This window comes from Aegilops tauschii, chromosome 2 (genome assembly GCF_002575655.3).
Source record: "Aegilops tauschii subsp. strangulata cultivar AL8/78 chromosome 2, Aet v6.0, whole genome shotgun sequence".
NCBI classification, from domain to species: domain Eukaryota; kingdom Viridiplantae; phylum Streptophyta; class Magnoliopsida; order Poales; family Poaceae; genus Aegilops; species Aegilops tauschii.
In genome coordinates, this window is record NC_053036.3 from 6,292,315 (window position 1) to 6,320,108 (window position 27,794).

General features: G+C 44.7%; 1 protein-coding gene across 1 annotated transcript; it reads right to left on the reverse strand.

Moving 5' to 3' along the window:
• Positions 1 to 11,738: 11,738 nt before the first annotated feature.
• LOC109733825 (calcineurin B-like protein 1) lies at positions 11,739 to 26,626 on the reverse strand. The gene is made up of 8 exons (XM_020293037.1): positions 26,551 to 26,626; positions 26,268 to 26,350; positions 13,034 to 13,090; positions 12,808 to 12,916; positions 12,675 to 12,727; positions 12,491 to 12,571; positions 12,273 to 12,385; positions 11,739 to 11,802 (listed from the first exon to the last, which is right to left on the reverse strand). Exons 1-8 carry the CDS (start codon positions 26,624 to 26,626, stop codon positions 11,739 to 11,741), a joined length of 636 nt encoding a protein of 211 aa, XP_020148626.1.
• Between the last annotated feature and the right edge of the window lie 1,168 nt (positions 26,627 to 27,794).

Genomic DNA, 27,794 nt, shown 5'->3' on the forward strand with positions numbered 1-27,794 from the left:
GTCAGAATCGGATGCGGATTTTCGTGCTGAACATTTTGATATATTATACTTTTTTTCTGACATCGTATGCAAAAGTTAGAGCCGTTTTACATTTTCCCTACACTTTTTGCAAAACATGTCCAAATTTAAGTTTTGAAATTTTCCTAACTAGTACATGTAGTAACATAACCACATCTGGAAGGATTTTAATTTTTAAAGTTTTTATCATTTTCTTTTGCTTTTTACAAAACTGAAAAGGCGATCCAAGGGGGGGAGGGGGGGGGTAGAGTTTGAAAATGGGACCTTCAGTACCGGTTCGTGCCATGAACCAGTACTAAGGCCTCAAACCCCATTAGTACCGGTTGGTGGCTCGAACCGGGACTAAAGGTCTAACCTTTAGTACCGATTGGTGCCACGACCGGTACTAATGGGCAACACACCCTTTAGTCCTGGTTCGTGGCACCAACCGGGACTAAAGGTCCCATTTGAAGCGGGACTAATGCGTGTACGATGCCCTAGCCGCTCGAACCGGAACTAATACTCACATTAGTCCCGGTTCGTAATGCAACCGAGATTAATTCTCTTTTCTGGCCGAACCAAAGCCCTGTTTTCTACTAGTGCTGGTTGGATTTGCAGCGTTTTTCATCCGACTTGTAGCACCGACGATCGTCTTTGGAGCGTCCATCTAGATTTTGCAGCATGTCAGTTGATAGGCTTGCAGTTTCGTGTTTGCCGCTTGAACAAGCAACACTTGATCGAAGCTGCATCCAGGTTAAGCAACTACTCCCCCGTTCCTAAATATAAGTCTTTTTAGACATTTCAAATGGACTATAACTTATGAATGTATATAGACATATTTTAAAGTGTAGATTTAGGTATTTTGCTTTATATGTAGTCATTTGTTGAAATCTCTAGAAAGACTTATATTTAGGAACAGAGGGAGTACATTTTTCAAAAAACTGAATTTTGATAGCAGTAAAAACGCCGAGAAATAAATACATTTACGTACACTCAAAGAAAATAAAAACACCTTCTGCCTTACATTGCCACCACGCCCGCTGAACACAGTTACAGTTAAGTTCTCTGTACAATCTAATGCGCCTCATATGTTCGATAGTGGTTGCAGATTGCTCCACGCCAGGAGTAGAGTAGTACCTGACTTGGGTTTTCTTGAGCACAACCAAGGGTTCACATCGAGCACCGCTTCATGCTGCCTCCCAGCCCATCTCATATATATTTTATTAATTATCCACAAAGACCTAATAATGTAATATAGCAGTAAGTCTGAAGCCACCATCTTGACAACATATGTCGCTACTCCTATCCGCTTGATGAAGGGGTGCCGATTGTCCGAGCAGAATATCGAACATACCTCACACCAAAGCCTAACATCTAAAGCTGGAGACCCCAACCAAGCCTCTTGCCGGGTCTGGGATACATACTGGTCCGACACACTCTCCGAGGCCGCCGCCGTCGTCTTTCACCGATCCATCTTCAAAGCAGGTATTGACTCATCGACCTTACCAGGCCTACCATCGACGCCATCACGGCGCCAGGGACTCTGTCGTGCCATGCTGCCAGGACTCCACATCGTTGATGTGTAACATGGAACACCGCTCCATCGCTAAAACCGTCTACTGGTCCCTCGAGCCAATGCACACCTCCAAGAATGGCGCCCCCAATGAGGGAACGACACAAGAGCGCTGCCATCATCCGATCAACTTTTTTTAGGGGCATCATCCGATCAACTGATCTTGGGTTTTCCCCGGAGGTAGTGGGAGGAGTTGGGAGCTTCACCTAGATGATGCCTTCATGAAGGAAATGGCGACAATGGGCGTCGCCATCACCAGCCACCGGCGAAGATCAGGTTTTCACCCGGATCCATCCCAAAAACATCCAACCAACAACCTGAGCATCTGCAAGACCACCTTCAAAGCCCCGGAGCTGGCCGCACAGATCCGGCGATCATCCATAACCGCACTGCCACCACGGTGTATCCTAACGCTCCGGCCATTGCCAAAGGACGCCACCACTGGAGCATGGAGGGAGGGTTGCCAGCCCACCGCGACATGCCGGAAGAGCCGTTAGGATGAACCCCAAGCACACTCTTCACCGTCTCTGTACCGTACGGGGTCCAGGGTCGAATATGCCGGACCGCCGGAGAAACTTCGCCTTGGACATGGGTACGTCCACACTATGCAGCCGAGGACGATCTAGGCTTCCCCGGCCGCCACCACCCGGGGCCGCCGACCAGGGATCCGTCGCTGTGCAACGAGGCGATCACCCCGGCCAGGACATGACCGGAGTCCACCTCTACATGCACTCGGCCCGATTCTTCAGCCAGGTCATCAACAACGTCTCCGCACGGAAGCAGCCGCCGCGCCGCCAAGATCTGGATCGCGGCCACGCCACCTCGCGAGAAGAGGTCCCGCCCCACCCGTCCATCGCGAGACAGGGAGTAGATCCCCCGCCACCGCCCTCGGCCACCAGACTTGGTCCCGTGGCGTCCTACTCACCGTGTAGTTAAATCCAACCTTAATCCATTCATTCCTTAAGGATTAACCAATCCACACATCATTCATTTACGTCAAGCTCCACGAGGCATGCAGCAACATCCCACGAGCCAACCCAGCCATGTAGAGAGTCCACAATCCAATCCCATACAGCCCAACCATCAATGTAACCGTTAGAGGCACCCTTATGGTTTTCAGTCATTTCCCCAAGGATCCACACCTCATCCTCCGTTTGTTGATTCATGATGAGGCAGCTTGCTGATTCTCCGACGACTCAAGGATGTACTCCCTCCATCCCAGTTCGCAAGGCAAAATCCCAAAAACTATTTGTCCCAAAATCTTCCACCCCCTAGGCACATTTGTATTCAATTTGGCACTAGTAGTCCATCAATGTTTGCATGCAAAAGCTGATCCACTCCTCTTTCACCGTGGGAAACCACTCCACTAAATCTGCATGCACCACAACACCTACTCCTCTTCCCACGCTGCATGCACCACAATTCTAATGCGTGTTGGAGTACTTCCTCTCATCTTCCTCTTCCACAATGCAGTGTGAAACGGTTACTGTTTTGCATGCTGAAACTTGTATAAAATGGCAACGCATGTTCCTCCTCTTCCCACACATTCAGTTCATTGCCTCATCTCCCCCCAACTATCATTGACGTGGAGGGCATGGAGGAGGTCTGTGCCGAGGTGGGGGAGGTAGATGCCGAGGTAGAGGAGGCAGATGCCGAGGTGGAGGAGGCAGATGGCGAGGTGGAAGTCACACAAGGCGAGGTGGAAGAACTTGAGGATGAATTTGAGAGGATTTACACAACCATTCAAGATCTTTTTCAGAAAGTAGATCGTGGAACGAATGTCGGAGCTGGTGATTCAAGGTTCTCGGCTAGGGCAAGGTACATTCGCAACACCAATCTTGCGATTGGATGGAGGACTACGTTGGAATCTTCATGTGATGGATGCTTGTTCCCGGCAATGTGCCGTAACTGTGGTGTTCGAGGTGATTCTTCGATATTCCGTTGTCTAGCTTGCTCCTTGCCGGTGCCAATGGACGTGGTACCTTGTGATGTGTGTGGAAATCCACTTCTCTGTGACGACTACTGGTGCAAGGACTGCGCGACGATTGTCGGAGTAGGTGAAGATGGTGTGTGTTCTCGTTGCGGTCGCAACACCACTGCAGTTGCCGAAGATGAGAATGCATTTGTGGCTGACACCGAGATGAATTAGGGTTTATGTTGAGGAAGAAATAGCCATGTCTCTTGATGTGTGAAGATGGTGTGTGTTTTATGAATCATGATCTTGTTGTAGTGGAATTTATTTTCGAATTATGAATCTTGATGTGAATCATGGAATGAATATTGCAGTTGTTATTTGTGATCTATAGATTGTGAGGATATTGCAGTGGTTATTTCCGTTTAGATTGTGAGTATGGAGTACTGAAAATATATATTGCAGTGGCAAACTGTTCCAGTGATAAACAAAAACTTAAACCAAAGATGCTGCTAGTAAAAAATTGATCACAATATTTGTATACTTGTCTCACGTACTCATCTAAAATGACCACAACATTTGTACACCATGCTTTGAGAATGTGCAGTCATGGGCGGGCATTGTATAGTGAGCACGACCAATTCTTGTGCTCACATGAGTTTTGTTGCTGCGATTAAACAACAAAGTGCAACTGTTCCAGTGATAAACTAAAACACTCATTCCTCCTAAGGTGAGTTCAAATACTCAATGGCAGCGTCAACATAATCTTTATCAACCGTCAGACGGACCGACAGTAGACCTAGCCTCTCTAATGTTTTTTTCTTCATGTGAGGTGTATCATAGTGCACCAACCCCTTGTGCTTAATAATTTCCCTCATACAAGCTTGATGGCTTAACCAGATTCTATTAAGCTTACGATGTGGGTACTGAGCAAGGCTTTCATTAACCTGTGGAACAATTGAAAAAACATGAGTATGCAAGGATATCACAGTCACAGAACAAATTATTCCTAACAAAACATAGCGTCTCTCATGCTGTGGCTGACGAAGGCCTTTTATTCTTCACTTCACACAATCGATGGAGAGCTAAGATCTACGTACGTACATTACACGGCTCACAGAACCTGACTCCCCAAACTGAAAGATAGTTTAGAACGAAATAACATAGAAAGAACTAAAACAACAGCAAAACAGTAAACAGCTACAAGGAAGGAGATCAGCGGAGGCAAACATCCTGCAGCAGCGACTCGCAGGCAGTTTCCTGATGCAATCGTCGAACGAGACATCATATCCTGATCAGGCAAGAAGGACTACGTACCTCTCATGCAGAATACGGACGAATTTGGTCCGACGCAGATGGAGCCGTTCATGATGTTCAAGCCGACGTAGGAGGACGTCCTTCCGGCGGCGCTTGCACTGCCGCTCCCGCCCGGCGAGGTGGCCCAGTTCGATGAGCCTGCCTGATTTGGAGAAGGAGGTCGAGGTGGGCGCGACAGACCGACGCGGCGTCTCCCTCCAACGCTGGGGCTGGACACCGGTGTAGAGACAGCCGTTCCAATGGAGAACGACGTCAGTGGTCCTCGACCTGCAAGACCGAGTGGAGGAAGGCCGCCGCCATGACGAGTACGAAGTGGAGGAAGGCCGCCGCCATCGCCGGAACGAGGAAGGAAGGCAGCACGAGTCAGGCCTCGGAGGCCAAGAGGCGGCGGACGACGATGTCCCTCGTCTCCCCCGTCCGACGCCATGAAATCGAGGAGGAGAGGAGATGAGATTGGCGCTAGACTGGGCTGTTCGTCTCCGTAAGTCCATGGCTATATAAAGAAATCTGGGCGCTGCTTTCGTTTGAGTTTGGAACGAAATCCTTGCGCGCGGAATCAAATCTCTGGTTTAGGAAAGAAATCTGGGCGCGATAGCAAAATTTAAGGGGAAAATATCGCGCCGAAGGAGGAAGGAGCGCGCGAGGCGGAAACAGCGCGCGGGGCAGAGGAAGGAGCGCGAGATTGGCGCTCCATGCAGCGATCGGGCGGTTTTTTACGTGGAAAATCAGAGCCAATGGAAATTCACCTTGGGCCAAGATATTTAAAAACTTTGCCTTGCGAACTAGGACGGAGGGAGTATATAAATTGATAGAATTTGATGTAAAGAACTGCTGTGGGACTATTAGTTACTGTTTTGCGAAAAAGAAACATCCCCCGCGTAGGGGTATTTTCTAATGCATAACAGCCATAAAATAAAATGTGGGCGTGCCAGTATACAATAGTATACAAAATAAATAAAGGACAATCACACATAGGGAAATACTTCTTTATTAATTCTCTTGAGAATTACAAAGTGCGGTTTCCCACATGATTACATAAGTTGCGCCATTGACAAGTACATCTGACTAATATCTAGCGATTATGGTGGTTCCGGTTCCCGGAGCCTCGTAAGACGATCCAGTTAATTACATCCGCGGGGCAATCCGCGGAACACCTCCGATTAAGCTGCACTGATGGTCGTCGTCTTGAACCTGAAATATTCTCATAATATGTGTTGAGAAGTAAAAGTGCCAGAAGCGAATGTTCCAAGGCCTCGTCGGCCCTGGTATGAAGCGTCCGGCCTCGTCGGCGCCGGGTTCATAGGAAAGTCTCCAAGAATGTGTCGGGCCTCGTCGGTCGCGAACAAAAGCGAGTCCAGCCTCGTCGGTCAGGACATAAATGATTTCCAGCCTCGTCGCTCACGGAAAGGGGAAAGATCTCCTAGCCTCGTCGGTCAAGGAGAAGTTTGTCTAGCCTCGTCGGCCTAGACAGAGATGGATAATTCCGGCCTCATCGGTCACGGAAAAGGAATATGGTGCAAGACTTTCTATGAAATAGTCCCGGCCTCGTCGGTACCGAATGACCAAATAAAGTGCGTTGGCACTGTTCATCATTTTGCACATGGTGTGAACCAATTTATCTTTAATTATGGAGCCAATCTCCAAAATGCATCACTCGATCGCTGCATGATCTTGAGTGTATTGGGGTCCATACAGAAGGCTTCTCTCCATAGGAAAACACGCACGACTACTTCATGCTGGGCAGCCACAAGAGTACATGGCCACATGTATTTAAGGTACGGGCAGAGGTATGGCCATGCCTAACATGTTTTATTTCAGTATCTTCACGTTTGAAGTATCTGCCATATATGTCATGTTTGTGGATGCATCTGCATACCACAAAAAACTGGAGATTTAATATCCTCATGGACAACTCCATCGAGCCATCGCAAACTGCATAGTCGCCTTGACGGGTGGCTCTGACTTTGTAGGATTTCGCCATTTGGACAAATTGCGTCAAAGCTTATGAGCTTGTCACTCTGTGAAATTCTACACTTCTGAATAATGTCGAGTTATTCTCCTTATTGTGATGAATGTCTCGTCCATTTTATCACAAAGGAGTTTCTAAGAGTTGGCCTATACAATGGAGCGCGAGATGACATATTTCTCGTCTCACCGAACATGGCCATGAGGCCATATGCCGTGCTCATAATCTCATCGTCTCCCCTCAGAAGGGTATGCCGCCACGTGCAAACCTGTTCATCTCCCATCATAAGGGTAACCTGTAAAATGAAGCGCGAGATGGAAATTTCCTCATCTCTCTGGTCATGGCCGCATAGGGTCGCATGCCATGCTCGATCTCATCATCTTCCCTTTCATGATCGGTTTGTCTCCCGTCATGGTAACCTGTAAAATGGAGCGCGAGATGGAATTTTCCTCATCTCTCCGGTCATGGCCGTATAGGGTCGCGTGCCGTGCTCATGATCTCATCGCCACCCTTCGCAAGGGGTACATCACGCGCAAGACCTGTTCGCCATTTTGTGATAACTGTAAAATGGAGCACGAGACGACATGTTTGTCGTCTCAACGGACATGGCCATATGAGGCTGCTTATTGTGCTCAGAATCTCATCACATCCTCTTGCAAGACCTGTTCGTCTCCGGCATATGACCTGTTCATCGGTGGCGATAAAAATTATAGAAAATCATATACCTATCCTTACCGATCTTACCATCACCTTGGGCATGAACCGGAGGAGATTGCCCCCATGAATCTAGAAAACAATATTTGTGTGTAGAGGAGGAAGAAGGGCTTAGCAAGATCGCATAGACTGGCTACTGTTTTGAGTACAGGCTAGTGATAGGATTGTGTAGGGCGTGGCCGTCTTGGCCCCCGCTTTCTCCTCTGCGTAGCCCGGCGGCCGCCGCCCACCGCCGCCGTCGTGTGCGTGTGTGAGCAGCCTGGCGGCCGAGTGTGCGTGTGTGCGCGTGAGCAGCCTGACGGCCGCGTGTGTGGCTGTGCCCCTCTCCGGTGTGTAGCCTGCCGGCGGCAGCCGCGTGCATTAGAGCGGCCTGGCGGCCAGCCCGTCTGTGTGCGCCCCCCCTGGATGTGAAAAATGTACTCCCTTATATAGCCAATGCCTAGGGCAAGCATCTGCGTGGGAGAGATCAGCCGGCGCCGCCGCGGTGACGTTGTAAGCCGAGCTATTCTGCTGGGCAGCTCCTGCATGTTCGGCAACGCCCGCTGCATGCATGGCCTAAAGTGCTAATGAGAAGCTACGTGCTTATCTTATCCTCCTGCATGCTAACAACTTTGACTAGGCGTGTGAGCTACAAACTCACATCTTGTACACATGAGTTCAGCTTTACGTGCCCATTGGCTGGATAAAGATGACATTAGCCCGTGAATTTAATTAATAAACTACAACAAAAACATCCGGCCACGTGCATCAATATGAGAAGTGGGCTCTATCAAGTCAAGTCCACTTAACCTGATGAGATTAACATAAGTATATACGTATGTGGACTTGTAAACGATCGTGTACACAATCACGTGCTAGCCCATTCCAATCAATAAGTTTTCCTTATTTGGAGATGCATATATCATTGCTGTATATTTATTATTTTCCCATACACATACATATGTGTCTGATAAAAGGTGACAAAATCTCGTCAAACAGTTACCACGGCACCCTTTCATCTAGCAAAATAAAAAATTGGGTTAATTTTTTTTATCATAACAACTTTATTCATTAAATAATGGCCAGATCGTTTACATAGTGTGGGAGAATAAAGTCAGGGACAATGTTTTGCTAATGCATCCACCACCGTATTTGCTTCTCTGCTACAATAAAGGAAAGCGATACTAGCGAACTCCATGACCATAAGAGAGCACTCTGCAATTATTGGAACATCAGTTCCCATGTACCCATTTGGATCAGATAATGCTTCCAACGCCACCATGATTTCAGACTCTCTGATGACCTTTGCATGTATAACATTTTATGATTTGTTGAACATTTGTTTCAAAACAAAAACAGAAATGAGAAAAAAAGGAAAAACAATGAAATGAAAAAAAAACAGGGGCGTCACAGCCCACACAAGGGCCGGCCCATAAACACATACGGGGGAGGAGGAGGTGCGTGGGAAACGGGAGGAAAAAGGGCACAACAAGGAGTTTTCACGGTGGAAGAGTTAGGCTTAAGCCACTGCAGTGCTTGTCTGGCTATGGTAGTATAATATCTGTATAAACAAAACATGACTACAACTTTGGAAGGAAAAAGTCGAATCGTTTTCTTTACTTATGGGTGACTTAGTGGGTAATATACGGCAACTTCGGGGTAGTTTTAGGTCGGAAGAGCAGAAGCATTAATCCCTTTATTAGTAGATATAGATAGGTACAAAAATGAGCTTATGAAAAAAAGAACAAATTGGAAAAGCCACACCAGGCGATCAGCAGTTGTACATGTGTTGATGTTTAGATTAGAGAGCGGAGCGGTATAAATGATCGCCGGTCAAGGCCACCGGCAATTGTCATCTGGGCCTTGTCGTGCACATACAACACATCCAAGGTCGAGGCCGGCATGTAACTCAGCGTCTCATCCCGCTGCATACCTGTGATTCATACACGTTGTACCGCATCACGTCCACACCGTATGTGAGTCTGACGTCATGCAGCTGTGCTTACTCGCGATGGAAGAGACCGTCGTCGCACTTGGAGGCCACCTAGTCTAGTGTGTCCATACGTCCATGTAAGGCCGCCCGATCCATTCTGACGCTCACGCCGAGCAACTGTTGCTCTTGCAATAGGAGAGACTGGTGTGCATTCCCGTGTGGAGGCCCGTCTTTAAGTTCATGGTGTACATCCTAGTACATTGAGCAGTGGAAGACGTAGGAGTTAGCGACGGATGAGAGATGCAATATGGGCTTCTCGTGGGCCACTGCGGAGGTGGTGGTGGTGGTGGAGGCGATGAAATGCGGTAGCCTATTGGCGGGAGAGGCGGGCGAGGAAGGTGTTAATGGGCTTCACGCCCAACCACATCTCCATTATCCACGATTCCCATGCCGCCCTTGCTCTCTTGACCCTTCGGCCTAATTTTATTGGAAGCCCTTCCCCTTGCGACTAACATTAATTTATTTATATTCCCAAGGGTCGTGCGAGGGTGGGTGTCTTCCACTGAGCTCATCTTTTATCATAGAGATCATGCATACCTATGTGGGCGTCTTCCTCCCTTCGAGTTGGTCTTTCCATGATTTGTTCCATCCTTGTAGTTTTCAAATTCCAATTTTGTTACGTGCCTTTAGCTTTCGGTTTCAAAATCTCTTGACGTGCCTGCAACGTTCAGTCTAGCGTGATTTTTTACCGGGTGGAAGCGATGGGCGAATTCAGCCAATGACAGACTGCGGGTTGATTACTAAAACGCAAGGGGTTTTGTACAAAATACCAAGACGGACCGAGAGCAAGAATATCACCTCCCTTTATTAGTGTGTCTATATATATATATATATATATATATATATATATATATATATATATATATATATATATATATATATAGATTAAGGTATTCTTGTTCCCTTCATGATTGATACATCTCTGATGAATCTATAATTTTTTATTGTTTCATGCTATTATATTATCACTTTTACATACATTTAATAGCTTTCTATGGAGTAATCCATTAATTTAGTGCCGTGTGCCAGTTCTGTTTTCTGTTATTTTTTTTGGTGTCGCATGAAATCAATACCTAAGAAGGTGCAAATACGTTGCCAAATTTTGGCTCTATTTTTTGGAACAGAAAGGGACCCTACAAGCTTCGGGGAAGGATTAGATGTGCACCAGGGGGCCACATGCACATACCTCCTTTTATTGATCCGGTATTGGAACATAAAAGATTATCCCGCACCTATTTTCACATAGGTGACCCTGGGTTATCGAACCCATGAGAGAAAGATTCCCTTGAAGCGATGGACTCTCGCAAGCTTTTGACCAAGTGTGAAATTCAGCTTTTGACCGGATCAACAAGCAAATAATGATTCAAACAATTGTAATTAAAGGAGGTACGGGTATGAGTTCTTTTGCTTACAACCATGTATTTGCATTGGGATCAATTCAAATGAGGAGTTAATTACTGAATCTTGACATTCGGAAATTATAGAATCTTCCAAAAACCTCCGTTATGCCTATAATAATTCCATAAAAATTGTTGATTGTGTTTATTAATTGTCTAAAGGTTCCTAGGCGTACATGCATTGCTTGTCAAGTTGCAAAACTATGGATGGGTCAATAAATATAAAATAAAAGCAAACATCGTTCTATTAACATTCCAATATAATAAATTGGTATGTTACAGCTCATGTTTTGTAACTTCCCCCATGTTTATGAAATGAATGAGTTGAGCATAGGAGGAGTGACGGTCAGGATAAATGGTAGGTGTTGAGGTTTCAACACGGGCCGTTTACCCCACTAACTTGAGGTACTAACCTGTAAGACTCCATACGTTTCTCACTGCCACATTTATTGCTTGTAAGATGCATTTACTTTATGCTTCATTTGCTAATTTAGGAAGAAGTAGAAACAATGTTCATGCATGAGAGCAAGGTAGTATGCGTCTATATAAGACTAAATAGAGATCAGGAACCAATGTGACCCCTGCTGGCACTGCCGGAAAACACAACCGTTTTCCTTATATTTTCGACGGAGCCTCTTTGCAACATTGTTGTGCCTAGTTATCAAAATCAATGTCGTTGATCATAAGCTTTCTAGCTTTAGTTATCGGAATAATCTTGTACCTAGGATGAGATCCCACTAGTTGCTTAATCGGGAAACTCATGAACCATGTAAGTATTGCTTAATGTAACAAAGCTAGCATTAACAAAAACAAAAATCTGGACTCTCTTTGATGTAGATGCCTAGCCCCCTTCTATTGTGGCGTGAAAATGCTACAGAATTTCGTGGCGCTCACGTCAGGACATCATCAACCTCCGAGTGAAAAACAAAGCTAGGGAACATGGTCGTTACGTCCCTGTAAATAATTTTCAATAACCAAAAGCATCAGTTCATTACCCAACTGGATGTTTCAACTAAGTATAGATAAAAAACTGAACTTTAGCTAATTAGGTTTGAATGTATATTTTGTTCTAACATTATAATTGATTCACCTGATCAGAAGAGGAACAAAAACATATGACATACTTTGCAGATGTATGTCATATTTTTTTTTATATACCTATATACTCGCTCCATTTTGGATCATAAGCTCTATTATTTTTTTCCAACCTTTCCAAAATATGTTTCAGCATCCTCAGTATCAAATAAATAAAATGTAAAAATATATTTGATGGTGAATCTAATGTTATTAATTTGGTATTGTAGATCTGGATATCTTCTACACAAAGTAGATAAATCGTAAAAGGCGTGACTTTAAGAAATAGGTTGAATTTGGAGGGTGTAATATTTTCTTTTCTGGTAGGGGTTTTATCAAATAACTCTTACTTAAGGTATGGAAGAGTCATTATCTTCATCGAGGACGGATTTTTTGAGACAAAGTTCTCCCACTCTGCTTTATCTATCTTTCCATCCTGATTTACATCAGCATCTGAAAATGTCTATCAACAACAAACACATCAGTCAATATCTGAACACCAATGAAGCCATTGAATTTAGTTATTGTCTTGATAAGGAATTAATGTTTCGGACTAAAATTGTAGTACCTTGTCAAGGATTAACTCAATGCTTTCATCTGATAGCCTCAGTCCCCATTCACTCAGAAGAGCAACAAGCATCTGCTTGACCTGTACAATTAAGAAAACAAATAGGATGGTATACATAACATCTTATTTCCATTCAAAGTTGTAATAAGAACATCAAAATAAAACATTAAAAGTTAGAAATCACCTCTTTCCGTTCGATAAATCCTGTGTTGTCCAAATCATATAGCCTGAATGAAACTGGCGAGCAATATAAATGTTCCAGAATTTGAAATATGCTATCAAAATAGACAAAATAAAACATGAGGGTGAAAACTTACAATCAATTTTGTCTTCCATTGGTATGTTGGGGTGAAATATATTTAGAGCTAGAACAAAGTCAACAAAGTCAATGAACCCCCTTTTCTTGATATCAAAAAGGTCAAATATCTGAAAGGGTAAATAAATTAAGAAAATCTAAAAGAAATGGCATGTCTATGCCATGGTCAGAAAATATCAAATATCAAAAGCATATTAAAATGCAGAGAATGGTAGGTCAAAACATACCCGACTAGCCAACAAATTGTCTGTCCTCTTCTCAAACAAGGCAAGCTGGAACTCTTCCTGTACAACAGAATATACAGTTGTTCCTCAATGTCATTACAAATTTTGACTACTGTACAGTATGTTCTTTACATGGATTAATAAAAAAAATGGTCACACACCAAAAAACTGTTATGAAATGTCTGGTTGTGTTCTCCCTTTTGTCTTTTTCTGGACCTATTTGAATTCTGTTGAATCTTTGATGTGAGTTAAAATTTGATCATGCCTTGACTGATACATGATCCCAAACCCTTCTTATTTTTCTCCTTTCATTAATCCTAATTCCCATTTTAGGACATTACCCTTTTATACCTAGCAATGTAAAGGAGCCACCCTTTATGCTCATCAAAAAAATCCACCAAAGTTCTTCGACACTCCTAGGAACCCATATATTCCAGATATGCAAAAATATTAACATGTCTAGTCAAATATTTTCCAATTTAAATATATTTATTTCCTTCCCTTTTTGGAATCAAAGTACTAAATTATATTTATAACCCTACTAAAATCATCATAAATTTAGAGTATCATTATTATGCCTACGATGTTCTATGGTAAAAATTTCAAGCCCAAGATCATGCCAGAGAAAGATACTCTTTTGGAACCTACCTAATTCGCAAAAAGAAACCTTTGTATTGGGGAATGTATTTCTAGCCATCCAATTTACGTGAATTTTTTATAGCCCTTCACCACCCCTAAATATTATTGTGCCCCAAATTTTATGTGAAAACGACCAAGGTTGTGTGCTCAGTTTAAGCACGAGAATTTTGCGGCAAAGTTCCCTTTTGTCGAAGATGAACTTACAAGATGAATCCCTAGCCAATTGAAGCTTACCCACCAACATTCTTGGCTCAACGTAGGTGCCACTACTTGGAAAAGGCTATAGGTTGGCTCAAATTAGTGGCGGGCAAGGTGATGTACCCTCCACCGCTATTTTTTGACAAATAGCAGTGACGGGTAAAAATTAAGTGATTGCCATTGCTCTGTGAACAATAGTTGCGGGTAAAGTTTACTCCCCACCACTCGTAAACTCCTCTAGATTCTCCTGCAGGGTGAAAGCAGCAGTGGCGGGCACGTAAGGAGTGCCCGTGACTGCTTTCTCATGCACAAGTGGCAGGCAAATAAACAAGCCAGTGAAAACTATATTTTGGCAACTGGCGCCAATTTTTTCGAAATTTCCAGAAGTTTGCAGTGGCGGGCATTACGAGTTTCCCACCACACATATCTGAAGTAAAAAATTCATTAAAAATAATATTTAATAAACCCATAACACTCTCCAATTTCAGCACGGGCCTTCCAATGGGGTGTATTAATCATGGAAAAATGAAGTTGAAATGATTTAGAAAAATCCAGGTGTGTGTGCAAGGCGGCGGTTTTCGTTTGAAATCCTAACACTTCTCCAGATAGTGTTCGGTCTACAAACAAAGTGCATTGAGTTTTTGTTGTAACACACTCTAACTTTTACCATACCCCACATGGGTCATATGAAGACATAATGCGAAGTTTCATCGAGTTACAAGCTCGTTCGCATGCCTTGTTGAACCAAAGAGAGTCTTGTGCTTTTTAGAAAAATCGAGGTGTGTGTGCAAGGCGGTGGTTTTCATTTGAAAACCTAACACTTCTCCAGATAGTGTTTGGTTTGCAAACGAAGTGCATCGTATTTTTGTTGTAACACATTCAAATTTCTATAATACCCCACATGGGTCATATGAAGACACAATGCCAAGTTTCATCGCGTTACCAGCTCGTTTGCATGCCTTGTTGAACCAAAGAGTGTTTTGTGCTTTTTAGTGCCCGAAAAATTAGTTAATTCTTTGAAAATAGCTAACCAGCTCAAAAATTTCTCAAATTTGAGAAAAAGGCTTTCAATGGTGTGCATAAATCATGGAAAAAGTTTGAAGTGTGAATGATGTAGAAAAAGCAATGTGTGTGTACTTCAAGGCTGAGATTTCCGTTCGAAACCATGACCCTTCGCTGGATAGTGTTCGATTTGCATGAAACGTGCATTGAGTCTTTGGTTTATCAAAATTTTAACACGCCCAACATGGGCCAGATGAAGAAACCATGCCAAGTTTCAGCCTCTTCCAAGGTCGTTTGCATGCCATGTTGAACTGAAGAGCATTTTGCTCTTTTTAGTGGCCGGAAAATTAGTTAATTCTTAGGAAATGGCAAACCAACTCACAATTTTCTGAAAATTCATGAGGCTTCCAATGGTGGGTACTGATCATGGCAAAACTTTGAAGTTGAAATATTGTAGAAGATCAAGGGGTGTGTGTGTGTGTGTGTGTCTATGTGTGTGCAAGGCGACAATTTCTATTTGAAACCCTGATACTTCACAATATAGTGTTTCATTTGCACACGAAGTGCATCAAATTGTTGCCTTAATTCTATCATTTTTCACGACACGCCACAGGGCTCATATGAACAGACCATGCTATGTTTTATTGAGTTTGAGATCGTTTGCATGACACGTTCAACCAAAGAGTATTTCGCCCTTTTTAGTGCTCTGGAAATGTATTTATGCTTAAAAAATAGAAAACCAACTCAAAACATTCTCAAATTTGAGTATGGGTCCTCCAATGGTGTGTGTTAATCATGCAAAACGTTTGTAGCACAAATCATGTAAAAATTTGACTTGCGTGTTATCCTGAACCTAAAATGCATAAACGTATGTGGCGGGTAGTTAGCATCGCCCGCCACAGTTAAACTTTGCGGACTTTTGCAGCGCCCGTCACGAGCACAACAAATCCACACTTAGTCCTTTAGGTGGTTTCTCAAATTAAATCCCACCATTTTCTCTCTAGCGCCCGTACCCCACACGACGCTCTGGCCATCGCCGCACCTCCCCGGCCTCCTCCGCTGCATGCCCCGCCCCACCATGCCACCCACCATCGTGTCGTCCCGCCCTCGTGCTATGACGTTACCCCCATCGGCATTCCATATGTGCCGGACAGTCTCCACCACCGTCGCGTCGCGTCTCCTCTGGCAGCGTCCTGTTTCCACCACCACAGTCGCCTCTCCTCCGCCACCATCAAATCTCTTCACACCCATGTAATGTGTTTGACAAAATGCTAGATAAGTTTTTAGCTAATATTAGATGTACAAGCAAACTGTATTGGTGTCGTTCGATGTAGAACCACAAGGTTGTATTTGATTTGTAGGAATTAATATGAGTGCCAATGTTTTGATGAAACATCGATTCATTTCCATTTTATCAAATTTATGGCAGTCAATATGTCCTAGCAAAGCTCATGCTGAAATTTTTCGTTGATATTTCATTTTTACGTTTCGTTCATACCAGTTTGTGACAATATTGTAGTTAGATGAATGGATCCCCACGCCGGACAATCATCTAATGAGGAACCCAACTATGTCGACCCTGACTTCATGACCGGCGACCACCAAGAGGGAGAACCGACCACTGGCCAAGATGAAACCAGCCACATGGACGCGAGTTCATCGAGCACCGCCGGCACAAGCAAGACAAAGAGAAAGGCTAGGAAACCGAACCAGCTTCACGAAGGGATAATTACAATCATTGAAGTGAACCCAAAAGGCGAGCCCATAAATCCAGCTCAAGCAAAAGCGAGGTACAAGAAAATGCTAGGTTGCATCTTGCGCAATAACATCTAGATGAGTTGCACTGATTTGGCCGGAGAAAGGCAGAACTATTGGACGCCTTACACACTAATTATGACTTCTCGTATGTCGATAAAGAAAGAGCCAAAGAATATGCCTGCAAAAATGGCAAAAATATGTTTGCGGACTGGAATAGCAAGGCCAAATCAACTCTAGTGGTTCAGGTCTTCGATACAGTCGTCAGGCAGCTGGATCCCAATATGAATCCTGACGACTGGATGATGTTTCGTGAATGATCCGAAAGTGTGACAAGCAACGGGACTAGCGATCATTACTATTATTTATGGTCAGAGTTGCCACGTAACCACCGCCTTGGCCCTTGTGGTTACAAAGCTGTAGTAGCCAAGCGAGCGAAGGAAGCCACGAACTTAGAAACAACGGGTAAACCACTTCCGTTCCCATAACATTGAGATCGTACTCGTGATTTCAATTTCCTCATGGCTGTGCAGTGTCGGACATAGAGAGTAATGAGTTGGTCCTCCCGACGCCAAAACTTCATGGCAGGAGAACCTGGTAACCTCAATCACCAGTAATAATTTGGCACCTAATACATTTAGTGCTTCCTAACTATTTACCATAAAATATGTATTTTTCCTAGAGAAATATAAACCATGAATTTGGACCCGCTCCTCAAGATTATCCGCACGGCTATAGGTATAATGACCCTCTTACCCGGGCAGTCAACAAGGGATTTGGGGTAAACAGGCAATGAAAGACTAGGTGGGACGATATCTATCCCCAAACCAAAGGACTTATAAAATCTATAATGAAAACTAGGTATGATGAAAAGATCACTGCCAAAGTGCAAGAACAACTAGGACCCGTGTTAGATGCAGCAGTTCAAAAGAAGTTAGCTGAAATGTTTCTACGTAGAACACCGAGTCCTTCCCAGAAACATATGTCTAGTAGCATCCAACAACACCGAGTTCATCGCAATTTATTTCATATTGGATGATTGCCAACGTGGACTTCATGATGACAAGGATTGCAAGCGGCAAGTCATCCCCTTTACTGATGGTACTAGAATGATGCACGAGGTCATCCTCCCACTTGATAGGACGAGGGTGGAGGTACTAGAGGTAACTACTTGATTTGAAACATGTTCGTTGCCTCATCCCCCAAAAGAGGGCATCATTACGTTAGGATAAGTGACTCAGGGCCACTTGCTTAAGTGGCCACTGAGTGATATAGAGGAGATTGCTCGCAGATTGGATGATAGTGACGATGCCCACGTCTTCAAGGACCTTCACCACCGCTCAATCTTGTCGGTGCTGCAGACATAGTCCAAGCTATTCTCCCATCAGTGGAGAAGGATCTACCAGGCAATTCTGGACCATCCACAGAGAAACCACTTGTGCCCATTGTCTTCCTCGAAGGGCGCACATGGAATATGTATAAGCCTGGTCAACCGATGCTATTGGACTCCATGTTGAGGACCGTCTCAATCAAACTACACCTACTACACGCCAACGTGTTAGATAAGTCAAAATAAGTTCAACAATGTTACACAACCAAGGTTATAAAGAGTTATCATTTCGTCGAGGAGTTTCTGGTTGACAAAATTGGTCTGGCCTTTAATGATGCAATCCCTGCAAATATCTTCTATGTCACCACAGCCTCCCAGGAGTTAATGAGGCTTTCAGTACTCGATCAAGCTTTAGATCCCCAATTCCGGCATAGTAATGCGGCCTTACTTGATCCTTTTCACATGCACTAGCACAACATGGAATCCACAAATGGTCAAAATATCATCACATATTTCTTGTTCAGGTGCATAATTGCGAATCATCTCCATAAGGACACCTATGTCCTATGTCGTTCCAAGCTTTGACATGTAAGTCGTTTATTCCTTTATGCTAATACATATACATGACCTTGTGGTTTGACCTCATCCATGTTAATTTCTTCAGTTTTCTGTGTAGTAATCGACACTAGATCCTAATCGCACTATTGTCGGCGCATGCTTATTTCATTGATTCAAAGAGAGGCCTTGGGGAGCCTTGAACCAAACTGAAGGAGGTTCTAATTGATGCTCTACTCAAGTATTAGAATTACAAAAAAGGCACGTAATTCAGAATTCAAGTTCATCACGGGCGCTTGTTGCTACCAAGAACTGAATGCCCAAACCAACTAGAGGCTAATGTCCCTTGGCCATCATGGACGACTTTCTGCACAAAATCAATTTTTTGATCATACAGCAAATCATCCAGTTATCCGAAGACAAGGGGAGGGACATGTACATAGGGGAATTCTGAAGAGAGCATGAGTGCCTCCAAAAGGGGTTTGCCAAAATCATCAACAAGGAGGTTGTAAGTACGAACATGAAATTCCACTGCAAGCTAGCGCCAAACGAAGAAAAAGCATCCCAAGTCCAAAACTTGCTCTCGTCAGTTACCACAGACTTCCCAAGTCGGTAGATATACTTATTTCAAACAACATGTGAAACTGTTAATTATGTATTGAGACCTATTTGTTGCCCTGCACTTCTTACAATGTTTGCTTCACTAATACTCACAGTTATTGTATCAATATTGTAATATGCATGTGGATGATTGTTTGAATATTGGGAACACATTCTATATATGTAATGCAATGTAATGATCAAGAGCATAATGCTGTAACCGCTTGAATAAAATGTTTCCCCGGCAGCGAAGAACGTTTCCGCAACAACATTTCTTCTGTAGACCTAGACTACTTCCAGTGGCCAGCGACAAAAAGTGTTTGCCACTGATTCCGCACACACAATTGTGCTAGGCATAGAGTATGCCCCATTGCTACCTAGAGTTGTTGTGGCAAACACTAACAGCTGTCCGCCACTAAAAGAATTACACTAGTGGTGGGCGTCATGCCCGCCACTATTGACATGTTAGCATTGGCGGGAGGTCAGTGGCGGGCGCCCTAGAGAGACTTGTGGTGATGGACATTTAGCGCCCGCCACTACTAGGCCTTTCTGTATTAGTGTGCATACGGTGAAGCTACAACTCCTGGATCAAATGTAGGAATTCAATTTGACATGTTGCCAATAAATGAACCAAAGCACTGACATCTCTACATCTCCAGCCGGTGGCCACGGGGTGGAGCTGTCCGATAGCCTACTCCCCCTAGCCAAGCTTCAAGTCGCAAAGCATCCTGCCACCTCTGCTGCATCCTTGTAGCTAAACTATCATAGTTGGTGACCTCTGCGTTGAGCTACAGAGCCGTGGCAACTGGCACCAACGATTACACATAGCTCAAGCTCATCATTATCATCACTAGAGCCACCCCTGATTGTGTCCTAGCTTGGCCCTTCAGGCGCTGACCTGCCTAAGGCGGGTGAATACCCTCGGCGTCCTCGCCTATAGTGTGACAACCGCCTGCGATTACCAGTCGATTCCGAGAAAACTAGCCACCGCTTTGGCAACTCCTTCTATAACTAGTCTTAGAGAGGTAAGAGGAAAGTGAGAGATGGGAGAGTTTGGAGCTTTGTGAGCTAGGATAAAAAATCGATCGGCCGTGCTCTCGGACTCCCACCAAGAGGATGAAGGTGACTCGAACATGGCCTTCTATCGACCATGCGCTCATGCACGAGGAGAGGGACTTGTCGGCCAAGGACTTGCCATTCACCGGTAAGGCGGGTTGCTGAAGCACCAATCAACCTTGTGCATTCGGTGCGCGGTGAAGGTGAAGACGTGTGGCGGAGAAACACTATGCATGGGGCACATTGTCATGATTTAATTATTTCCTGGCGGCAACCCGATCGCAGCCTGCCTACTGAGCCGAACCATGAACAGCTTTCAGCCCAGTAGCTAAGCAAGCGCGTTTTTCTAACTCTCGCCCGGTGAACATCAGATAGCTATCCTTTGCTCACCTTTTTATCCCCAACCATATATCCTATTTTGCCCATTGAAATTTCTAAATTCATATTTTGAAGAGTTCTATTTAATGAGGCTGGTCTTATAATTTTCAGAGACAGATGATGTTTTGCTCAATAAAATGTAGAGATTTGGCACATGGATTTATCAATTTTCGGGCACCCTTGACATCGAAGTTTCTAGACATTTATTTGTCCCCTTCAAAGTCAAGCAATTCAACATGTATAAGCCGCAAAGCCTTGATTTTGTGTCTTGTTTACAATATTGCTTTTTTGCCATGTTATGTGTTGGTGCACATGTGGTTATATGGTTGTGAGATAAATCTTGGTCATTATTCCTTGCTCACATGATGTAAAGCTTCTTGTATGGATTGGTAAAAGGTGACTAGACGGTAATTTTAGTGTTTCGTCCATTATATTCTGATGCATGTTGGCTGTATTTTGTTGTATGCAGTATTGTTTGTAATATGGTCATTTTTAATTTCATAGTTAGTTAATTACTCATTTAAGATCTCTCAAAACCATGTGTCATGGAGTGCAAGACTCTAACCTGCAAGGTATCTTGATCATGGTTATATTAACTTCACCTACTAGGTTTTGTTTATACCGTGCCTTAGGTAGAAGTCTTGGAATGTAAATTATAGTAGTCATGCCATGGCGATACGTTGCTTTTATTTCTTCTGATCTTATTACATTTTGATAAGCATCTATGTCATGTTATTTGGTTGCATAAGTCATTACTATGCCGTGTTATATGCTCAACTTTTGGGTCAGGGGTATGAATGTGTAGTTGTAAGTAAAGATCATCCTCCTTCATCGATGAGGTCAAATCCTAGTGCCAGTCAATCGATTACTTAAGTGTACAACCATGCGATCTTTTCAGGAGATCCCAATTCCATTTTTTTATGGAACTTTATCAAATGTTATCCATAGAGTAGGTTGAGACAAAATAGGAACCTGGCTAGTTCATATTTTTCTCCAAATTGTGGAGATACTTGACCCATGCATTGAGTTTAATACTCAATAGATTCTCAAGGGGGGTATTTCACATCATGGATCTGGTGATGAGGTCAAACCCTGCTCTCTCAATGTAGGTTTGTGTCCTTGCTTGTAACATGGTTAAAGTGGATGACAAGAGGGAAGTCATGGTTGGGTAACTTTGGTACGAGTTGGCCAGGGAAGCTTCATTGTATGGGTAAAATGTACAACCTCTGTAGAGGTAAAACTATTAGAGTAGTTGTGTGCATGGTATGGACGGAAGCATTGGTGAAACTGTTCGAGTAGCTGTGTCCATGGTATGAATGGAATCGCTACCAGTCATACTAGTGGTATGTGTCGATTCTGTAGGATAATAACTTTATAACTTGTGTAGTTTCATAAATTAAAACCTTAAACTGAGACTAGAGTTAAATGCAAGTGAAGGCAATGGATTATGTGATCGTCACCAGAGAATGGATTGTTTGGTTATTCTTTGGACAAGGTTGACATGTTAGTTGTTTACAGTTTTGTACCAGAGCAACACCCCCATTAAGGAGACCATGGTCCTTACTTTATTTGCTCACGTGCTTTATTCACAAGGACCACGAAGTGCTCATCGAATACTTTTACTATTTTCATATCTATCATTATCGTCATACTATGTATGCTTGAACTGTTATGCGTCATATAGTTAATACACCCCATTATGATATTCCGGTTAGTGCCCTGAATTATTATTTTTAGGACATGCTCGCTTTTCTCAATATTGCTTTAATTCATTTTATTTTAGCTTGAGTCCATTGTTACGTTTAAGTGTTTCATGCATGGATGGCACTACTCTTTATTTTATCTTGCGGGTGCTTTCAAAGTACTCACTTGCTACTTGTTTTTTGCCAGATATTAGAAGAGGTTCAGTCTCCAAGCATGGTGTTGAGTGAAGAGATGCTAGTGCCCAGGAAGCACCCTATGGTTTGATACCCAACCAATAGCCACAGAGGCCCTAGTTTAACTTTCCACCATAAAATCTATTTGTAAGACCTTTGTTGTGAAACTATATTCAGTCACTTTATTTAGGTCCTGTGAAACCTTGTGTGTAATTCAGTCCTGCGTGTATAATATCAAGTTTATTAAATTCGTGTCAGTGTGACTCCTAGGCTGACACGTGCAATCATCAATTAAGTGAACTGGGGTGCCACAAAAATTCGTATTCCAGTTTTGTAATGACTGCACTGCAATACGAACATTGGTGTAGAGAGGAACAACATGCCACACCCGCCGCCCTGCGCAAAGGCATGTTAATGGGTAGTGTGTATGGTGCGCGTGTGTAATTAAGTTTATTTGCGAGAAGTTTTTGTGGAGGAAACTTTAGCCCTGTTAAACTTGAAGCATACCTAGCTATTAATGAAAAAAAATTCCAAGCACTCTCTTTTGTCTCCCCCTCGATCTTCGTGCTCTGAAAAGCAATTACCACCCGAACTCTCATCGTCAATCATCCACATAGAAGATCTCGGATTATAAAGGGGCATAAGAGCGTACCACAACATCATAATTCAGGTCTCCAAAGTAACTGTGTGCAATTTTGAATAAATATCCCGAGAAGAAGTGCTAGCTCTGGGCCATGCAGGATGAGCAGCCGCGAACTCCTGATCAGGCACACCAAAAAGGGAATCGAAAGTTTCAATATCAATGGCTTCGTCCTCGGTTGCATCCACCTCATCCCGTGTCGCATTATCTGCATCATTCGCAACTAGAGAAGCCTACCCCCCCGCCCCCCCACACACACAAACACACAAGTCAGGTCTTAACAAATAACGAACAGCTAGAAAATAGCTCAAAGTAACATAATGATATACTTCCAAAGTTAAAAAAATAACTAACCGCTAAGGTTGTTTAGGATGGGAAGTATGATATAAAAATATCATGCATATGATACTAGTGTATGATTCTACTTCCGTAGTGCATAGTTCCATATATTGGTATCATATTGACCTAATTTATTACAAAGCATGACACATACTACTAGTTTGCATGCATCAAACTACCTATGGTACTCCCATTGTGACCAGCCTAAGATTCACAGTGTGGGTCACCTGTCTAACTTCCAAAGTGGAAACGATGGCCTACCATTCCATTGAGTCCAAAAATGTCCAGCAACAACCTTCTCCAGCGCACCTCCATCTTGCTGTCCTATTTGAGGATGATAAATTTAGATGACGCCGGCTCGACACGGAGGGAACATAACTCATGGAAAAGGCAAAATGCAAAAAAGGGAAGAAGCAAAAAGAGTTTACTGTTGCAGTCCCCGTTGAGTTCTAAGCAAGGCTTCCTCTCCCAAGACGGAGTATGAGGGCCTTCAAACCTTCCATTTGCCTTAGAAAGCTCGGAGGAATGGCGGAACATGCAGTTCTCCGAATGCCGTACCAGGAAAACCTTGTGTAAATGAGTGATGCAAGTGAGGCGGGTGATGGAAAGGGCAGATATGTACATTAGCTGGATCAGATAATCCAAAACGTTTGTCATGACCTCAAAAAGTGGAACGCTCATCCCATCGGTATAATCTTTGAAGACTATGGTCATACCTCCCTAGCCCCGGTCGGGCAGCATAACCAGAAGGAATTCGACAACGCAGGTTGACAAGGACCATCTCTCGGTGGGTCAAATACTGAATAAAATCATGCATGGCCTAGGACCTTGGCCACAAAAGAGGCTCTTGAGATGAAGAGAAAACCCTGCTTAGCCGTTTCTTGCCCATCTAAAGACCATGCAGATAGAGAGGCGGCCGCAAATTGACAACACTCAATAAGAGCTAGGAATTTTTTTTGGGGGGGGGGGGGGGCATAGGGAGTGTTGCTTTGGTTTGCCCCCTGTGTTCCCTTTTATTTCCTATAGCAGCAATAGGAGTGTAGAGGTTACGACACGGTCCGACAAGTTGAGGCATCATCGGGGCATCGTTAATAGCTTTCCACCTAGAATGGCCGCCCGAATCGATATAGGGACGACAAGAGGATAAATATCACATCAGCATCTGTAAATCTCTCCGTCTTCCTACGTAGGTAATCCCACGCGGTAATGTCCAACTTGGACACGGGACCGCGACAGGACACACTGAGAACAAACCTGGGGGTAAGTACCGATGAGATCTTTGTGGATGTGAAGAGGTTTCAAGGCCTTCTTGTGGTGTGCATAAGATATTTTTGGGGCATATTTGCAAACATGAGTCCCCTGCGAGAAGCCCTCGCTTCTCTCAAAAGGGGCAACTCGGGGGCGACCAGGGTTTCCCTCACCGCCACCTTCCCCGTCCCATGTTCCCCCACTGCCAGTTGAGACGGGCCGTCGAGCAAGCCTGCGCCGGTGCCAGTGACGGTGGCGGCGGGGATCTCGTCGCTCTAGTCCTCGCGGCGGACTTCGTACCTCGGGGCGGCCGCCCTGGCTGGCGTGGTTCTAGACTAGCTATGTGATCTTGATTCAAGTTAATAGATCTGAGGTTGTGTCGAGGACGACATTCTGCTAGCTCCCGGGTGAGCGTCTATCCTCTGACGGATTGGCGCCTTTCGTGCTAAAGCGAGGGAATAGTGTTCCCCTTTGGAATAGAGAAGGTAGATGTCGTGTTCCTCCAGTTGAATGATATGTTGTCCCTTGTGATGGTTGGCTGCTCCAAGCTTTGCCATTCCTGCCATTTCTTTTATCGTGCCATTGTAAGGAGTGTGTCTCCATTCAAGCTAGGATCTTTGTATTTCCTAACTTAGGCTGCTTGCAGTGGATCATGTTGCTGTTAGCTTTCCAGATAGCCCTAATGTATCCCTTTTCGCTGCTTTGGTTTGTAAGTGTGTTCTAATTCCTGGCAGTCGATGGCTTTGCTAATTTAAAGCTGGGATTATCTAGAACCTATTTCTGTAAAAAGATTTTTAATAGCGTGCACAAGGTATAAGGTGGCCCATACTTGGGCCACATATTCACTTAGCGTGCCACCACCCACGGTCTTCTTAAGAGAGCGGTGCGACTGCCAGATAGGAAGGACTCCCAGATAGGGGGGCATGTTCAATTCTTGAAACCCTAAAAGCGTGGAATAGCTTATTAGAGCATGGTTAATAATATACTCCCTCCGTCCCATAATATAAGAACATTTTTGGCACTACACTAGTGTAAAAAATGTTCTTATATTATGGGACAGAGGGAGTAGTCAATAGTTGGCTATAAGAAGTTGTCATGTCATCTAGAGTCGACCTAATAGCCGGCTTGTACAATAGTAAGATTTAAATATGTAGTACTTTATTAATAGTTGGCTTATCATACATTCTCACAAATTGACTTGGGTCACATGCTATAGCCGTCTCTTATTCTACAGCCCGCTTTCATTCTCTCTTCTCTTTTGTCTCCTCCAACAAAGCAAAGATATAACATTTTAGTGCTTATGGCCTGCTTATGTCACCCTATTGTACTTGCTCTTAGTAGATCCGATCTAGGAGTCACGTATTACCATGGGCGATGCACATAAACAGGGAGCAGGTGGCCATCTACTATCGTGGACGTCGTGCTCGTCAAACGAATCAATGTTAGTGTAGTGAACGTGGAAGAGACATGGGACGGACGGCAAATAGGCTATGTTGTGGAGCTAGCTGGTGCATTAATTGTGCTCTGTCTTGCGGGAGTCAATTAAACGTATAATTAAGATCTGGTGGCACATTGGCTACGAGTAATTAAGCAAAAAAAACCGATGTGATACGGTGGTACCTTGTGGATGAGGCCGTCGTCGATGAGAGAGCCGCTGATGCTCTTGAACAGCTCAAACAAGGCCTGGACTTCGCTGACGCTGACTGCGACCGACAAGAGGAAGGAGTTATGGAATCTGAGTGACCGATGCACGTACGACAAGAGTAAATGACTCGAACGATAGCACTTCCTCCGTAAAGAAATATAAGAGCGCCTTGATCACGATTGAAATATAAGAGTGTATAGATCACTGTATTTCTTCGCGGAGGGAGTAGTTACTAGGTAAGAGTGATTGGTTACGTACATGCGGTCTGGGAGGCGAGTGGGATGGGGTCCTGGTAGCCTGGATGGCGCTTGGGCGTGGAATGGAGGCACCCCATCCTGCCCTGCTATGGATTTCGGTCCAATGCCCTGGAAGGCGCTAGCTGATTGCAGGAATATAGGCATTGTATCTCATGCAATCACGTAGGATGTTTTACTTCCATACTTAGCCTCAGCTGATCTCTTTCCTTTTAGCTAGAGATATGGTCTTGGAGGTCAAGTATACTTGTGTATATATGTAACTGTCCTATGGATCAATACAATGCGCTGCAATATTCCCAACTATTCTATCTTACATGGTATCAGTTTTTCCCGTTCTCGTGACCTCTTCCGCTGCTCACGCCTGAACCTTCCTCCCCTAGCCAAACGCCCTAGCCTGCTGTTGCCGCTGTCCTAGCCAGCCGCCGCTGCCATGGAAGACTTCGGCGACCTTTTCTCCCACCCCTCCTCCAACCACTCCTCCACAACCTCCGGCTCCAATCACTCACCCCGCCCAGCCGCCCCTAGCGCCACCGCCGTACAACTCATCAACATCCGCAGCCATGTCCCCATCACCCTTACCTTCGAAGAGTCAAACTTCTCGATCTGGCAAACCTTCTTCAACCTCACCTTCCGTAAGCTTGGTCTTCTTGATCATGTTGATGGGTCGATTGATGCTCTCATGATGTTCGGCGACCTGTCCGTCACCGCCTTCTGTAGCCGCCTCAAGTGCCTCTCCGACACTCTTCGCGACGTCGGCTCACCGGTCTCCGATCAGGACATGCTGCTCGCTCTCATCAACAGGCTGAACGACGACTTCGGCCATTGCATCGCGGCGCTCACCATCAACCCCGCTGGCCTCAACTTTGCGCGTGCCCGTGGTGCCCTTCTCCAGGAGGAACGCCGCCTCTCCCGCGGCGGTCATCGCGCCCAGCTGACGGCTCTCATGGCCGGTCAGTCCCGGCCGCCGGCTGCCGCTCCGAGCCTGCGTCCCGTCGCCCCTGTTGCTCCCTCCTCTGGTGGTGGTCGCACCCGCGGCAAGAAGAAGAAGCAGGCCGCCTCTCCTGCTGGCCCTCGCAGCACGGCCGCTCCTGCTCCTGATGCTCGCAGCACTCCGGCGTGGCCTCTCGGAGGCTACCCGTTGTCGGGCATGTTCGCGGCGTGGCCACCCAACTGGCGCGCGCCTGGTGCCGGCCTGCTCGGGCCTCGCCCTGGAGCCTCGTCACCGCATGCCTATGCGGCCCAACT